At 43.3% G+C, this 17393-nt stretch overlaps 1 protein-coding gene across 13 annotated transcripts in view; it reads right to left on the bottom strand.

Moving 5' to 3' along the window:
* LOC107079508 (uncharacterized protein DDB_G0290301-like) overlaps positions 1-17393 on the bottom strand; it is a 38464-nt gene that overhangs the window by 5360 nt on the left and 15711 nt on the right. For 7 of the 13 annotated variants that reach the window (XM_069179177.1, XM_069179176.1, XM_069179182.1 and 4 more), the window contains exons 2-8: positions 8120-8410; positions 7330-7572; positions 6255-6353; positions 3441-3602; positions 2457-2609; positions 1025-1189; positions 41-193 (exon numbers count right to left, since the gene is read on the bottom strand). In XM_069179177.1, the coding sequence (XP_069035278.1) occupies positions 41-193; positions 1025-1189; positions 2457-2609; positions 3441-3602; positions 6255-6353; positions 7330-7572; positions 8120-8410 (1266 nt within the window). The remainder of the gene's footprint in view (positions 1-40; positions 194-1024; positions 1190-2456; positions 2610-3440; positions 3603-6254; positions 6354-7329; positions 7573-8119; positions 8411-17393) is intronic. The other 6 variants (XM_069179181.1, XM_069179179.1, XM_069179180.1 and 3 more) reach the window with 6 other exon arrangements.

Genomic DNA, 17393 nt, shown 5'->3' with positions numbered 1-17393 from the left:
GTTCTTTTCCTATTTTCTTAAACAGACAGCAGAAACTCACCCACTGCTTTTGGTGGTAGTTTTGGCGTTAATTGAGGTTTATCTTCCTCCTCAGGTGCCTTTGTATCTGCTGAGTCACTTCTTTCCCCAGCAGATGGTCTTGGATCCGGATGGCTTGATGGTGTTGGTGCTGCTGGCTGGACAGTCTTCTCTGCTTACATAGACAAACATGTCCAAATCATGATTTAGTCCTCTCTCACTGTTTAATATAGAAGGACTATGAGAGTTGTGCCAGTTTTAGTATCAATTCCAAAAGTAAGAAAAAGGCATCATGTCAGAAGTTTGGAAGTGTGGAAAGCGAATCAGCTACAAAAGGAAGTGCTCTAATCTGTGTACTGCTGGTTAAACTATGACACCGGTGATCAACAAATGAGAATATGCAGAGCCCTCCATAAATACTGGAACAGTGATGTCAGATTTAATATTTCTGCTGTATACTCACCTATTCAGACTTGAGATTAAAAGATTAATTTTCATTTCAGCTCTGTCAGATATTATTTGTGGGTATCACTGTGCTTATATATTACACCATTTTAAGAAGCATCATCTTTTTGTTTTGGGGAACATGTCAAAATCCTATGCGAAGAGAGGTTCAGATATAGATCACAGAAATGCTCAGTTGACACCCCAGGTAGGGTTAGTGTTAGCATGCAAAGACAATTTAGACAAGTTTTAAGCTCAGCGCTGGATTTTGGGGCCCAAGTCAGGGTTAGGACGCATGTGTTTTTGCTCCTACAGTATGTGCAAAGTATTGCATTGTTAATAGTAATGACTAGTACATGAATTTGAGTGTATACACTTAATCTATGAAGAAAATAGATTCAACATTTGCACATTTTCTTCTTCTGTTGTTTGATGTTACAATATTATCAAACACTGTATTTGTAACAGATTTAAAATTTTGAACCACAAAGCTGGTTACCTGTTCTTAATGAAGACATACTGGTTCTTTTCCTATTTTCTTAAACAGACAGCAGAAACTCACCCACTGGTTTTGGTGGTGGTTTTGGTGGTAGTTTTGGCGTTAATTGAGGTTTATCTTCCTCCTCAGGTGCCTTTGTGTCTGCTGAGTCACCTCTTTCCCCAGCTGATGGTCTTGGATCAGGATGGCTTGATGCTGTTGGTGCTGCTGGCCGGACAGTCTTCTCTGCTTAGAGACAAAAATTCCCAAATCATGATTTAGTCCTCTCTCACTGTTTAATATAGAAGGACTATGAGAGTTGTGCCAGTTTTAATATCAATTCCAAAAGTAAGAAAAAGGCATCATGTCAGAAGGATGGAAGTGTGGAAAGCACAGAATGTGTCTGACAGTGTTTGTTTTTAACACATGAGCACATGGTTCTAATCTGTGAACTGCTCCCCCTGCTATCAGTGTACCCTGGAATGCACTGAAATCCATTGCAGCAAACATTTGAGAGAATGAAAAGAAAGATAATCTGTCATTTTTTAACAACTCTAAAAACCTCTGGTTCTTACAGCAGATACTGTATATGGTATTTCATTTTAATGCTCTCAGCTTCTCTGATATATGCCTTGGTCGCTTGTATCAGCCACTCTCCTCTCGGTTAGTAATTTCAGCCTCAGCCAGCTGTACCAACATCCCCTGCTCTCCTTTGTCTAGGCCTGACAAAACCTGACTTGAACTGAGTCCTGACTGAAGTGCTCAGTGGCTATAAATATAATGACAAGATACAGGTGTCCTTTATACCACAGTGACATGCCAAAGTTATCAAAGTTTCCTGTGTTTGATGGAATATTATCAGATGTTATATCTTTCTCAAATCTGAATATTGTGTGCCAACGTTTATAGTAGGTTCTTTCAATCATTAGAGGTGGCGTCTATTGTTTCCTTATATATTGTAATATAGACATCAGAGACTCGCCCTCTGGTGGTGGCTGTGCTGTTATTGGTTGGATAGTTGCTGGTCGTGTTGGGGGTTTATCCTGCTTATATATTACACCATTTTAAGAAGCATAATCTTTTTGTTTTGGGGAACATGTCAAAATCCTATGCGAAGAGAGGTTCAGATATAGATCAAAGAAATGCTCAGTTGACACCCCAGGTAGGGTTAGTGTTAGCATGCAAACACAATTTAGACAAGTTTTAAGCTCAGCGCTGGATTTTGGGGCCCAGGTCAGGGTTAGGACGCATGTTTTTTTGCTCCTACAGTATGTGCAAAGTATTGCATTGTTAATAGTAATGACTAGTACATGAATTTGAGTGTATACACTTAATCTATGAAGAAAATAGATTCAACATTTGCACATTTTCTTCTTCTGTTGTTTGATGTTACAATATTATCAAACACTGTATTTGTAACAGATTTAAAATTTTGAACCACAAAGTTGGTTACCTGTTCTTAATGAAGACATACTGGTTCTTTTCCTATTTTCTTAAACAGACAGCAGAAACTCACCCACTGGTTTTGGTGGTAGTTTTGGCGTTAATTGAGGTTTATCTTCCTCCTCAGGTGCCTTTGTATCTGCTGAGTCACTTCTTTCCCCAGCTGATGGTCTTGGATCCGGATGGCTTGATGGTGTTGGTGCTGCTGGCTGGACAGTCTTCTCTGCTTACATAGACAAACATGTCCAAATCATGATTTAGTCCTCTCTCACTGTTTAATATAGAAGGACTATGAGAGCTGTGCCAGTTTTAGTATCAACTACAAACGTGACAAGAAGGCATCATGTCAGAAGTTTGGAAGTGTGGAAAGCGTATCAGCTACAAAAGGAAGTGCTCTAATCTGTGCACTGCTGGTTAAACTATGACACCGGTGATCAACAAATGAGAATATGCAGAGCCCTCCATAAATACTGGAACAGTGATGTCAGATTTAATATTTCTGCTGTATACTCACCTATTCAGACTTGAGATTAAAAGATTAATTTTCATTTCAGCTCTGACAGATATTATTTGTGGGTATCACTGTGCTTATATATTACACCATTTTAAGAAGCATCATCTTTTTGTTTTGGGGAACATGTCAAAATCCTATGCGAAGAGAGGTTCAGATATAGATCAAAGAAATGCTCAGTTGACACCCCAGGTAGGGTTAGTGTTAGCATGCAAACACAATTTAGACAAGTTTTAAGCTCAGCGCTGGATTTTGGGGCCCAAGTCAGGGTTAGGACGCATGTTTTTTTGCTCCTACAGTATGTGCAAAGTATTGCATTGTTAATAGTAATGACTAGTACATGAATTTGAGTGTATACACTTAATCTATGAAGAAAATAGATTCAACATTTGCACATTTTCTTCTTCTGTTGTTTGATGTTACAATATTATCAAACACTGTATTTGTAACAAATTTAAAATTTTGAACCACAAAGCTGGTTACCTGTTCTTACTGAAGACATACTGGTTCTTTTCCTATTTTCTTAAACAGACAGCAGGAACTCACCCACTGGTTTTGGTGGTGGTTTTGGTGGTAGTTTTGGCGTTAATTGAGGTTTATCTTCCTCCTCAGGTGCCTTTGTATCTGCTGAGTCACCTCTTTCCCCAGCTGATGGTCTTGGATCAGGATGGCTTGATGCTGTTGGTGCTGCTGGCTGGACAGTCTTCTCTGCTTAGAGACAAAAATTCCCAAATCATGATTTAGTCCTCTCTCACTGTTTAATATAGAAGGACTATGAGAGTTGTGCCAGTTTTAATATCAATTCCAAAAGTAAGAAAAAGGCATCATGTCAGAAGGATGGAAGTGTGGAGAGCACAGAATGTGTCCGACAGTATTTGTTTTTAACACATGAGCACATGGTTCTACTCTGTGAACTGCTCCCTCTGCTATCAGTGTACCCTGGAATGCACTGAAATCCATTGCAGCAAACATTTGAGAGAATGAAAAGAAAGATAATCTGTCATTTTTTAACAATTCTAAAAACCTCTGGTTCTTACAGGAGATACTGTATATGGTATTTCATTTTAATGCTCTCAGCTTCTCTGATATATGCCTTGGTCGCTTGTATCAGCCACTCTCCTCTCGGTTAGTAATTTCAGCCTCAGCCAGCTGTACCAACATCCCCTGCTCTCCTTTGTCTAGGCCTGACAAAACCTGACTTGAACTGAGTCCTGACTGAAGTGCTCAGTGGCTATAAATATAATGACAAGATACAGGTGTCCTTTATACCACAGTGACATGCCAAAGTTATCAAAGTTTCCTGTGTTTGATGGAATATTATCAGATGTTATATCTTTCTCAAATCTGAATATTGTGTGCCAACGTTTATAGTAGGTTCTTTCAATCATTAGAGGTGGCGTCTATTGTTTCCTTATATATTGTAATATAGACATCAGAGACTCGCCCTCTGGTGGTGGCTGTGCTGTTATTGGTTGGATAGTTGCTGGTCGTGTTGGGGGTTTATCCTGCTTATATATTACACCATTTTAAGAAGCATAATCTTTTTGTTTTGGAGAACATGTCAAAATCCTATGCGAAGAGAGGTTCAGATATAGATCACAGAAATGCTCAGTTGACACCCCAGGTAGGGTTAGTGTTAGCATGCAAACACAACTTTAGTCCTCTCTCACTGTTTAATATAGAAGGACTATGAGAGTTGTGCCAGTTTTAGTATTAATTCCAAAAGTCAGAAAAAGGCATCATGTCAGAAGGATGGAAGTGTGGAAGAGAAGATACTGTCTTCAACATTTCGTACAAATGTGAGCACTGGCCTAGTACAAATGTCCAGTTTTGTAGGCTTGATTCATTAATGTGATAACTGGTTTCTTCTTATGTATCCTTAGACAGACAGTATTCTCTCACTGTTTAATACAGAAGGACTCTGATAGAAATTCTCGTCATGATTAAATCGTGAATTAGCCCCATCATACATTTTCTAACCACTGTTTCCAAGTACTGTTTATTAGTAGGTATCATCAAGGCTTGCAACACTTTTCTGAGTTATGCCCAGCTGCCATTGCTACTCCAGTGTTTCTCTTGAATAATAAGAAAGACAAAAAATTTTGATTTGACTCTGATGAGAAAAGTAATGTTCTTGTCACTCATTTTGAATTGGTACAATCTCCTCAGCTGCTTGTCTAGGTACTCAAAGAACTCGAGTGACTGAATCATAAGGAGTGTTAAAAAATAAGCAAAGAAGTGGGAAAAGACAGAGTATGCAGCAGCTAACCCTAACCGTAACCCAGGAGAGGACATGGACACTAGGGACTCAGAGCAGAGGAGGAAGGCCCCCTCCCCCATACCCAAAACTGGACTGGCAGACAAACAGGGTTGGGGTGGGGGGAGTGCATCGACGGACCACATGGTTGGACAATCCACTGAAGGACAGCCGGGCAATAGGGATGCCAAAGACTACACAGAATGTATTTGCTGTAGCACAATGAGGCCAAGCAGCTGAAAGGGGCTTCTTTCGAAGAACGACGATGCTGGACTGCTCTTCTGGCACATTTGGTTCTGGTAACTGTGGTTACCACATGAGGTTCTTCACGAGCTCTGTGTGTGTGTGTGCTTCTTGAGGGTAACTGTGTCACGTGTTCTGTGAGTTGGCTGGGCCCTGATAGGAACCGCTGTGTCACGGGGAGATGTGTTTGTGTGGCAGGTAGATTGAACAACCATAATTAAATGGGGTGTTATGCAGAATGACTGTCTTGCTTGCTCTGTTGGTGACTGGTGGTTCCGGAAGAGCCTGTTGTGAAGGGTGGGGAGATACACCTCTTTTTTGACTTGTTAATTCAAGCGCCCCACCTCCACCCCATCTCCACCTTTGCAGCTGCCCCTTGGTGAGGTCCTGTCCCCTGTCCTTCTCCTATGGCCAGGAGGCTGCCTCTTAGACAAAAGGGTTAAGACAGAATTTCTTGGACATTTTTATTTCTTGTGAAAATACATTTGTATTGTCTTCTGGTGCTCCGCCTGCTGCTGTTAAATAATGAAAATTAGCAAGTTAAAACTGAAATTGCAGTTTATTATCCATGAAATGCACCATTTAAAAAGTATAAGAGATAATACTATGTTTATTTCTTTCATCATTATTTGATGAGGGAATGCAAGGACTTTTTAATTATTCTATTCTGGTCTATGTTTTCATAACAAAGGGTTAACACAGTTAAAAATAACAAAGTAAAATGTTCTTGTTTTGTTTGTCTTTGGAAATCTTGGAGAAGTGTATTTATTCGTCTGTGCGGTAAGACATCAAGTCTTATACCAGTTGAGTTGGTTTTCAATGGCACTCAGCACTCACAGTAAATAATGAAGAGAACATACCTTTTTTATAAAAATAACAGGATACTATTATTGCTATTATTACTAAGACTGCACAGGATCCTACAGCAATGGATGCAAGACTCCAGGTTGGAAGGTTGTCTGAGAGACAAGCAAAATTAATTAGCATTGGGCATGAACACATGAAACAAATCAAATTTCTAATCTCACATATAAAGCAGAACTATGTAAAAGACATCAGAAAATCTGGGAGAGCCACGGCAGACAACTTCCTTGCTCTTATTGTGATTCAAGTTGTGCCATTAATATTAATTCCCACAATTCATAGTCTGCTTGTTCTTAAAAGAACACAAGAACTCAGAAAGTGTACTTTGTAAGATGCATATAGACATGTGGTAAGATCCATCTAACAATGTAAAAATATTGTAAAAACAATTAAACTCCTGAACACAGTGTACTGCATCTTTCATAAAAGATGTTCATTTGTTCAGGCAGTCCTTAAATAAGTGATATACTTTATTAAATCATTCAAACTCTTGCTCCACTTAAAAATAGTTTTTTTCTATATACAAAAATACCAAACAGTCCATGCTTCCTGCACTTACATTGCACATGAATGATTTATTGTCCCCAGTAAAGGGGACAGGAATGTGACTGTCTGTTTTACTTTGTTTTTTTTAACTGTTCTTAATTGTGATGTACAAGTATAGACAAATAATGATATACAGTAATACACATGCCTACAGTAACACACATGTAGCACTTTAGATAAGAATTTTATGTAAAAAAATGCATTTTTATGTACAACATAAGTCGACAAGTGACCATTTGTCTTACAAACTTTTTGAAAATATAAAAGTTATTTAAGCGTGTAATAAGTAAGACATAAAAAGGTATAATCACAAGGAAAAACAACTACTAAACATAATATTCAACAATGTACTGATTTAAACTACTGAACATGTCTGAAAAAGACAACACTGAGGTGTAAGAATATAAAACCCTTGATTTTAGTGAGACAGATTGTCCTTTTATCCGTATTAACAAAACAATTTGCATATCAGTAGTCTGAGTACCAGTTCTGTCAGAAATATAAACTAAAAAAATGAAATCTTACCTCTTCTAATGCAGTTTGTAATTTTAATAGGGTCACTCCTGGCTTCACTCCTTTCATTGCTGGCAATACATATGTATTCTGTGTCATCAGTCTCATTTCTCAGTTTCTGAATAATCGACCCGTCTTCAATTTTGCTTCTAGTGCTGCTCCATCTGTAAGTGGTGTCTGTACTTTTTGCCTTGCACTCTAAAATCACTTCAGAGTTGGTAACCGTGCAATTCACTACTGGTTTAGGTACTCGGGCTGTGGGCAGAACAAAGCATTTGTAACACTTTAGAAACATTAAAAGTTGTGATTTTGATATTAAGGAAAGTATTTTCTCATTTTGTGAAAGTAATTGTAAAAGTTCACATGCACATCTAAGAGATAAAGTGCATAGGAGAACAAATGGGTTTTATAGTTTCTGTTTAATGATACTTTTGGAAAATAGGATGGAATTTATGTGAAAAATCATCAATAGGAATCTTTTGCACTGGATCAAGATGCTATTGCTTCAGAAGTGAACCCTAGTTTATTACCCTAACCTACTGTATTTAACATACTTACTCTGAACTGGAATTCTGGGGGAAATATTTGATCAAATTTAAATTTTTACTCAAAAAAGACGGATTCCAAGTAAGAATTATGTAAACCATCCCATCACTTTAATTTAGTAAGACAAGACAACGTGAAGCTGCGGACTGTGAAAAAGTGCAGGTATTTGCAGGTATTCATGTCAGCTCTTCTGTTATTCTTGTGTACGGTCCTGTATGTGCCCAAGCTCAATAATGTGAAAGCAGTTGTTACTTACTGAATATTTCTAGAGAAATCTTTTCTGTGAGTGTTCTGGGAGTAACCTGCAGCTCAGCGGAGTATTCCCCTTTGTCTTCAGATGTCAGTGTGTAAATTGTTAGAGATCCATCACTGCAGTTCAGGCTCACTCGACCTCTATAGATGCCATAGTATTGTGCTTTACCATTGCTCTTGATGCATTCCGCAATTTTGTCTTCATTATATTTCCATAATATTTCATCCCAAGAACTGTTAACCTTTAAGTGAATGCTTTCACCCATAAATCCTTCCCGATGTGATGATACTTCACCTTAGTTGAAAAAGAGAGAAACGTTCATCACCACCTCGCTATTCTTAGTTTTGTACCTGTCAGACAATTGCATACTGTGTATGCCTTTATCAATACTATGAAACCAGCTTAAACATACTTTACTTGCAATAGATCTATGAGAATTTGTACTGTTTCTTTGTACTGTTCTGTCAGTAAGTGACTCTGGTGAATGAATTTTATTGTATGTAATGGGTAGAATAATAGACTGAAATAAATGGGATACTACAAATGATAATAGTCTGGTCTATGGATGCACTGGTGATACTGGGAGATGAAAAGAACCTGGAGCAAGATAATAAGTGGTCTAGCAACCATTATCAAGTTCAAGTTTGTTTGTCAGTCCAGCCATATACAAGTACAGAGCAGCGAGATCTCGTTCTCCAGGTCTACAGTGTGAATACAGACAGACACTGACAAAGACAATGCTGTAGACAATATAGACACAGACACTTCTGACAGGGTACAGGATACGTAGTGCAATGTGCATAGTGCACTTTACTTTACAGGATTGTGTGGAGAATTCATTAGACAGTATGCCTGACATTAGGCAAAAAATAACTACGTTTCCAGATTTGGAGTAGGTACAGTAGGTACCAGGGTGTTGAGGAGCCTGACAGCCTGTGGGAAAAAAGCTGTTATGGAGTCTGGTGGAGCTGGCCCGTATACTGGGATACCTTTTACCAGATGGTAGGAGGGCAAAGAGGTTGCAGGAGGGGTGGGAGGGATCGTCATCAATACTGGAGGCTTTGTGTGTGCAGCGTTTGTGGTAGATGTCCTGAATGGATGGAAGAGAGGCTCGAATGTTTCCTGCTGTATTGACAATTCGTTACAGGGATTTGCGGTCTGAGACCTTACAATTCCCAAGCCAAACAATGATACAGTTTGTCAAGATGCTCTCGATGGTACCTCTATGGAATGTGGATAGTATTGGGGGGGGTTTGCCCTTCTCAGTCACCACAGGAAGAGGAGACATTGTTGTGCTTTTTTAGCTAGGGATGTGGTGTTGATGGTCCAAGTGAGGTCATTTGTGATATGCACACCAAGAAACTTAGTACTTCTAGCTGTCTCCACGGGGGAGCCGTTGATGTGGAGTGGGGAGTGATCAGCGCGGGTCCTCCTGAAGTCAGTTATCACCTCTTGTGTCTTATCGACATTCAGAGACAGATTGTTGTTTAAGCACCAGTCCGCTAGTTGCTCCACCTCCTCTCTGTATGGTGCCTCATCATTGTTACTAGTGAGGCCCACCACTGTCGTTTCATCAGCAAACTTGATTATGTCATTTGCACGGTGCTTAGCAGTCCAGTCATGAGTCATCAGTGTGAACAGGAGTGGGCTGAGTATACATCCCTGGGGGGTCCCAATGTTCAGTATCGTGGTACTAAAGACGTTATTTCCTATCCGGACTGTCTGAGGTCTCTCAGTCAGAAAATCCAGGAGGACTGAAGGAGGGGGTGTTGCATCAGGGCTGGCAGGCACCCTCCGATGGTGAAATAGGGTGGCAGTTGGTGGTACCTCACTCTCTGTGGGTTGTCGTGCTGAAAGCAGTGCATGGGTAGCCGGGAGTGGGACATTTTGGCACTGCCAAGACCCTGCAACATCTCCACTTCTACTGGGAACAGTGTCACCGGGATGTGGAGAATTTCTGCTGGACTTGTGATGTGTGCCTAGCACAGAAAGGTCCTCCTGACTGTTCCCGCGCCCCCCTACATCAGCATCAGGTGGGGGCTCCCATGGCGCAGTTGGGGGTCCATGTGCTGGGCATTCCCTCATTCGGATTCCGGCAACCGTTTCATCCTGGTGGCCATTGACCATTTTACAAAGTGGCCCAAGGCATATGCCCTTCCGGACCAGAGCACCACCACCGGAGCAGATACACTGCTGGAGGCACAAGAAGAGCTACACAGTGACCATGGGGTGCAACTTTGAGTCCCAAGTTTTCAGCCTGGTGTGCCAGTGCCTGGGGATAATTTTTTTTCACTTTTTTCCTTGCTGTCTATGGGATAATTGTTTGGGGTGTAAATGTAATAGACATATCATCAAAGGAGGTATTCTGCTTGAAATGTGTTAGAGTGCATTGAAACAGCCAAATTATTGAAAAGACCTTCGATAGTGATGTGTCTTTCCCGGGAAGGTGGTTCTGCCACAGACACTAAGGCAGAAGGTAATTAATACACCAACCAAAAGTCCTTTGGCAAAAAAATCAAAGGTGGCAGAAGTTACAGACACCGCTAATTTGGCGATTTTGGAAGCGATACAAAATCTTACAAACGTTTCGACTCTCAGGACAAGAAGCTCCTAAATGTACATGAGCCAATTAAACAGAACACCGCGATAGTGGTTTCACTAACCAAATTCCTTGAGTTCACTGCTGCGGAACTGAAAGATTGTAAATCGAAAATCTCAGATTTAGAAAATGGCTCAGCCTACTTCAAAATGAAAACAGAGATTTAAAGAAAATATGTTTGGAACAGGAGAGATAAAACGCGAATGGGGTCTCTGGCTAAAAGGGCTGAAAGAAGAGAACTCTGAAAACACCAGAGAAAAGGTGATTGAGATACTAAGTCGGATTGCTCCTGAGTACTCTACAAAATTTCCAGAGGTTGTGGACACAGTTTATGGGATGGGAAGAAGAGAGGACTACAAACAACGACAAGTCAATATAGCTATAACCTGTAGCTTATATCAATGGCCGCCCTGTTTCGGCTAAAGAAGAATCCTCTGTTTGTTATCGAATTTAGTATAACTGAGGATGGTAAAAAAAAGAGAGTCGGGGACACTTAATTCCGCTTCATTCTACTACCTTGTTATTCTAGGCGTAAGACTTTTTTGTTCTTTACTGTTCAAATGGTTATGTTCTTTGTTCTTTGTCCTAATGAAAACTCAATTATCTTTTATGTCCTTAAACGTTAGGGGATTTAAAAATGCTGTTAAACAAAAAAGCCATGTTCCTGTTCTGCAAAGAACAAAAAGCCAACCTTATATTCCTACATGAATCTCACTCTACAGCAGAGGAAGTTCAGTTTTGGAGCAATCAATGGGGTGATTCAATCATGGATCCTGCTGGTGAGCAGGGGGTGCGATTTTATGTAATAATTGTGTGGATCAAGTTATACACTGTAAGACAGATGGAAATGGTCATTGGGCTGTAATTGTTTTAGCTTTAGATGATTGCTTTCTTATCTTGGCCAATATATATGGTTACAATAATCTTAAACAGAACAAAAATCTGATGGAAGAAACCCTTCAAATAATAAATCATCTAAAAATACAATTTCCAACTGACAAACTAATTATAGGAATTGACTTTAACATATGTCCTGATGAATGCCTTGATAGAGATCCTTTTTAATACGACTACCCCCATAAAACTACTTTGCTAATTACTTTGCTGACACTTTAGGAGTTGTCACGCCCTCTCCAGCCAGAGGGCGCTCCTTCTCTGTCCTGTCCCTAGTTTCCTGTTCTTTGCTGTCCTTCTCTCTGGGGCTATATATTTCCGGGTCACTTATTCTGCTTTGCTCAGCATTGACGTTCGGATGTCCTGAGACCCGCCTAGCACCAGGTCGCTGCTCCGTCCATGGCCTGAGGGCACAGGTTTCTATACGGCACTCCAGAACTCTTTGCACTGCTGAGCCCGGGCTAACTCCCCATTCCGCCTCTTCGCATAGGGTCTTTTTCCACTCTCCTGCCATTCCACAATTCGTCCCTTCCGACATCCGTGACAGAATGCGGAGCCATCTCCGATCACACAAGCGTCGCTTTTTTGTCTTGCCGCAGTTTTTTCTTTTTCTTTGGGCTTTTTTTCAGTTCTTCTATTCTAATCGCTGGATGCTACTCCTGACTTCCATGCCTGTGAGCGGGTCCTGTGCCTGGCTCTCCTCGGGCAGATCACTCCGATATCAGTGATAGGATGTTGAGCTTTTTCCCAGGTTTCCTATTCACATTGCTGGATATCACTCCAAGCATCTGTGTCTGTGAACGGGTTTTGTGCCTGGATCTCCTCAGGTTGTTCATTCCGATATCAGTGATAGAATGTTGAAAGTGTTTTGCCCAGTTTGCTGTATTTTTCCTGTGTTTTTGTCTTTTTATTTTTGTTTTTTGTTTGGTGTTTTGATTTTTCCCCTTCTATTTGGTCCCCCTGTTCCCTGTTTCTGAGAACCTTTGGTTCCCATCTGTTTTTTGTAGTTTGTCATCCTGGTCTCCCAGGTTTATGTTTGTTGTGGTTTGTGCTTGTGTACTTGTCTTTTTTTTGTTTTAAGTCTCCAGAGCTCTACCTGACCCCCTCTTCCTTTACCCAATAAAGGTTTATTTACCCTGGAGGAGAGGGCAGCTCTCAGCCATGGACTCCCAGAGGTTTCCTTTCAGTTAAATGAGGTTTTTCCTCCCCCCAGTGCTGTGCAGCTCACTTATTTGTATGGGCGTCAGGAGCCCCCCATGAAGTGGGGGGTACTGTCACGCCCTCTGCAGCTACCCAGCTCCTGTGCTTTGCTCTCCTTCCGGTGTCTCTCTCTCTCTGGGGCTATATATTTTGGGTCACTTATTCTGCTTCGCTCAGCATTGACGTTCGGATGTCCTGATTGAAACTGCCCGGTAGATAAATCTGCAGATACTTTCTGTTTAAACCAAAATAATTCTACCAAATAAGGAGATATCTCTTTGTAGTCAGCTATTAAGCCTACTGTAGCTTGAGTTTTGGAAACGTTGTTGGCTAGAGAATGTTTAATCCTATCCTCTACATTTTTATTTATACAAATGCCCAAGTATCTGACTTCAGATTTAATTCGTAGTTGTCACGACCACCAGGCACTCAAGACCAAAGCGTAAGCGAGCTAATCAGACCCAGCAGCGGGTGATTATTAACAAACGCCGCCTCACGAGTTAAACCACCTGCGCACACTCATTGCGGTGCGCACTGCTATTTAAACCATCTTCACCTGCTTCCCACTGCTCGGTATTGAGTCTACTCCTTGAGAGCTCTACCTGGCGTTTTTCCCCGTACCTCGTTTATTCTGGTTTTTGGATTCCCCTTCTGCCTTTTCGACATTGCACCTCGCCTCTCGACTCGGACTGTCTGCTACCGGAGAACTTCCTGGATTACGACTTGCCTTTCGCCTTTTGACTACGACCTTGCCTCTCGTTCTGGTTTGTTCGCCTGCCTCATCTATCACCCGTGCCTGCGTCTGCACAGGATCCGTGTATCTTCTCACCAGGGATTCCTAACAGAATACCGAGCCTAAAGATGGATCCCGCGGACGCACAAGCTTTTGGCTCACTTTTTAATCGCCATTCCCAAGCTCTCACCCAGCTTCAATCTTCGCTTCACATTCTCTCCAATCACGTCGCTAGCCTTCCGCCCTCCCCTGTCCCTTTGCCTCCAGCACAGACCACTGCTCCAATCCCTGTAACCCCGCCCACGTCTCCCGTAGCCTCACCGTTTGTTCTCCCGGAAAGATATGACGGCAACACCGCGGGCTGTAGGGGTTTTATTGCGCAATGCTCCTTGACTTTCCAGTTGCATCCTGAGTTTTTTTTTTCTCCCCGGGAGCAGATCGGTTTCGCCCTTTCCTTGCTCACTGGCAAGGCTCTGGACTTAGCAGCTGTGTTGCTTGCTAGGGGAGACTTTCAGTTTGCTGATTTCCAGCTTTTTGCTGACCAGCTCCAGGCACGTTTTTCTCCAGTCAACCCGGACCTGACTCATCTCCGGCTCGCCTCGCTTCGTCAGGGTGATGGATCTCTGAATGATTATGTGGCTGACTTCCAAGCCCTCGCCACGGAGTCTGACTGGAACCCTGAAGCCCTGATTTGCCTTTTTTATAAGGGTCTCTCTGAAGATCTAAAGGACCACCTGGTGCTCTCGCCACTTCGCAACCGCTCTCTCGAATCGGCAATCGCTCAGGTGGTTGAACTGGACACCCGCATTCGGCTGCGGAGAGCAGAGAGTCATGATGGAAGCAGTCCTGGCCGTCCTGAAAGTACTACCCCCACGGTGCCCACTCGGCATCATGCACCCCTTTCCTCGGAAGAAAAGGAAAGGCGCCGTCGGGAGGGACTGTGTCTCTATTGCTCTGCACCTGATCACCTTCTCTCTGCTTGTCCCTTGAGACCCCCTTATCACTCTCGAACCCTTCCACAGCCTACGGTTAGAGTCAGTAGTGCTGTTTTTTCTCAAACCTCATCAGGCCCTTTATTCCCAGCTGAAATTTCTTGGGCTGACGCACAACTTCCCCTTTTGGTTTTTGTTGACTCAGGGGCAGCGGGGAACTTTATAGACGTCACTTTTGCTAAGAAGTGGGATATTCCCCTGGCTCCGGTCTCACCCCCAATCTGTATTCAAGCTCTGGATGGATCCCCGATTGCACCTGGACGGATTACATGGCAGACCGTCCCTCTCTCTCTAACAGTTGGTGCTACTCATGTTGAGGAAATTTCACTCCTTCTCCTGGACTCGCCTGCCTACCCGGTAATCCTAGGTCTTCCCTGGCTCAAGAAGCACGATCCCCACATCTCCTGGGACAAGAACGAGCTCATTGCTTGGAGCCACTCCTGTCATGTCAACTGTTGTCGTCAGCCGGTTAAGGTTGCTGCTGCAGTAACCTCTATGGAGGAGCACTCTACCATCCCGCCCCAATACAGGCATCTGAAACAGGCCTTTGATAAGCGGAAGGCTCTTTCGCTTCCACCTTACCGTACCTGTGACTGTGCTATAGAGTTGCTTCCGGGAACCCTTCCACCCAAAGGACAGATCTACCCTCTCACTCAGGCAGAGAACCAGGCTTTACAAGATTATATTAAGGAGGCTTTGGAGTCAGGATTCATTCGTCCCTCCTCTTCTCCAGCCTGTGCGGGCTTTTTCTTTATTGGGAAGAAGGACGGCTCCTTGCGGCCGTGTATTGATTACAGAGGACTGAACTCCATTACGGTTAAAGATCGTTACCCCCTGCCTTTAATTCCAGCCGCTTTGGAATCCGTACGGGGAGCCTCCATCTTCTCGAAATTAGATCTACGGGGGGCTTACAACCTAATCAGGATACGGGAAGGGGACGAGTGGAAGACGGCCTTTATGACCACCCATGGACATTATGAATATCAGGTGATGCCTTTTGGTCTTGTTAATGCCCCGGCTGTCTTCCAGTCATTCATGAATGACATCTTTAGGGACATTATTGGGAATTTTGTTTTGGTTTACCTGGATGATATCCTCATCTTTTCTGCCAACCCTAGGGATCATGTCCACCACGTCCAGGAGGTCCTGACTAGACTCATTAACAACAAACTCTATGCCAAGCTTGAGAAGTGTGTTTTCCATGCCTCTAAAATTCACTTTCTGGGTTACATCATTTCCTCAGTTGGTGTAGAAATGGACTCTGCTAAGGTGGCGGCCATCAATGACTGGCCAGCCCCTCGTAACTTAAAGCAAATTCAACGTTTTCTAGGTTTTGCCAACTTTTATAGACGTTTCATCCGGAACTTTAGCTCCGTCGTGGCGCCTATCATCGCTCTAACCCGCAATCGACCAGGCTTGGGTAAATGGAACCCGGAGGCTAACCAGGCATTTTTACGCTTAAAACAACTCTTCAGTTCGGCACCTCTTCTAAGACACCCGGATCCCTCTCAGCCATTCATAGTGGAGGTGGACGCCTCAGCCTATGGGGTTGGGGCGGTCCTCTCCCAGCGCCACGGGGATAAGCAGATTCCACATCCCTGTGCCTTCTTTTTGAGGAAACTCTCCCCTGCTGAGGTTAACTATGATGTTGGTAATCGTGAACTCTTGGCTATCAAGCTGGCCCTGGAGGAATGGAGACACTGGTTGGAGGGGGCTCATCACCCCTTTGTCATTATCACGGACCATAAGAACCTGGCCTACATTCAGTCGGCCAAACGCCTCAATTCCCGTCAGGCCCGTTGGTCTCTTTTCTTTTCTCGATTTAATTTTGTGATCACCTATACGCCTGGCTCGAAGAATGGGAGGGCTGATGCTCTCTCTCGGCTCCATGATCCCCAGGATCTGGACTACACACCGGAACCAATCATTTCACCTAACAGAATCCTCGGGGCGATCCACTGCTCTATTGAAGATCAGATCAGACGTGCCCTCAAGGGAGCTATAGTTCCTGTGTGCTGCCCCCCGGATAAGCTTTTTGTACCGGACAACTTGCGTTCTGCTGTCCTGCAATGGGGGCATGACTCTCGGTTTGCAGGCCATCCCGGGTGCAGACGCACTCTGGACCTACTCACCAGAGATTTCTGGTGGCCTTCCATGCGATCAGATGTTGCAGAGTACGTCCGAGCTTGCCCGGTCTGTGCCAGGATCAAGACTCCGCGTGCCAAGAAGACCGGTCTCCTTCACCCTCTTCCGATCCCACACCGCCCTTGGTCCCACATAGCTGTGGACTTCATTACGGACCTTCCTAGCAGTCAAGGTCATACGGTAATCTTGGTGATATCTGATCGTTTTTCCAAGGCAGCCCTTTTCGTCCCCCTCCCAGCATTGCCCACAGCCCAGGAAATGGCATCACTGTTTGTGCAACAGGTCGTTCGGATACATGGGTTGCCCAACGATGTGGTCTCAGACAGGGGACCTCAATTTGTCTCGGCCTTTTGGAAAGCGTTCTGCCAAACTTTAGGGACCCATGTATCTCTGACTTCGGGTTATCATCCTGAGGCCAATGGTCAGGTGGAACGGACCAACCAAAGCCTCCTTACCTTTTTGAGAGCCTTCACCTCCAACTCGCAGGATGACTGGTCATCGCTACTTCCCTGGGCAGAATATGCCCATAATTCTCTTACCTCCTCCTCCTCCACAGGTCTCTCTCCCTTCCTCTGCTCACTAGGTTATCAACCCACTCTCATTCCTGCCAACCCTCCGGACACGGCGGTGCCGTCGGTGCGTCAATATATTTCCAAGCTGCGCAGGACCTGGAGAATGGCGAGGACAGCTCTCACCAAGTCATCCCAGCGCCAG

This window comes from Lepisosteus oculatus, chromosome 15 (genome assembly GCF_040954835.1).
Source record: "Lepisosteus oculatus isolate fLepOcu1 chromosome 15, fLepOcu1.hap2, whole genome shotgun sequence".
In the NCBI taxonomy this organism is placed as follows: domain Eukaryota; kingdom Metazoa; phylum Chordata; class Actinopteri; order Semionotiformes; family Lepisosteidae; genus Lepisosteus; species Lepisosteus oculatus.
Note: the sequence above shows the minus strand (reverse complement) of the source record. Positions and strands in the feature narration are given on the sequence as shown.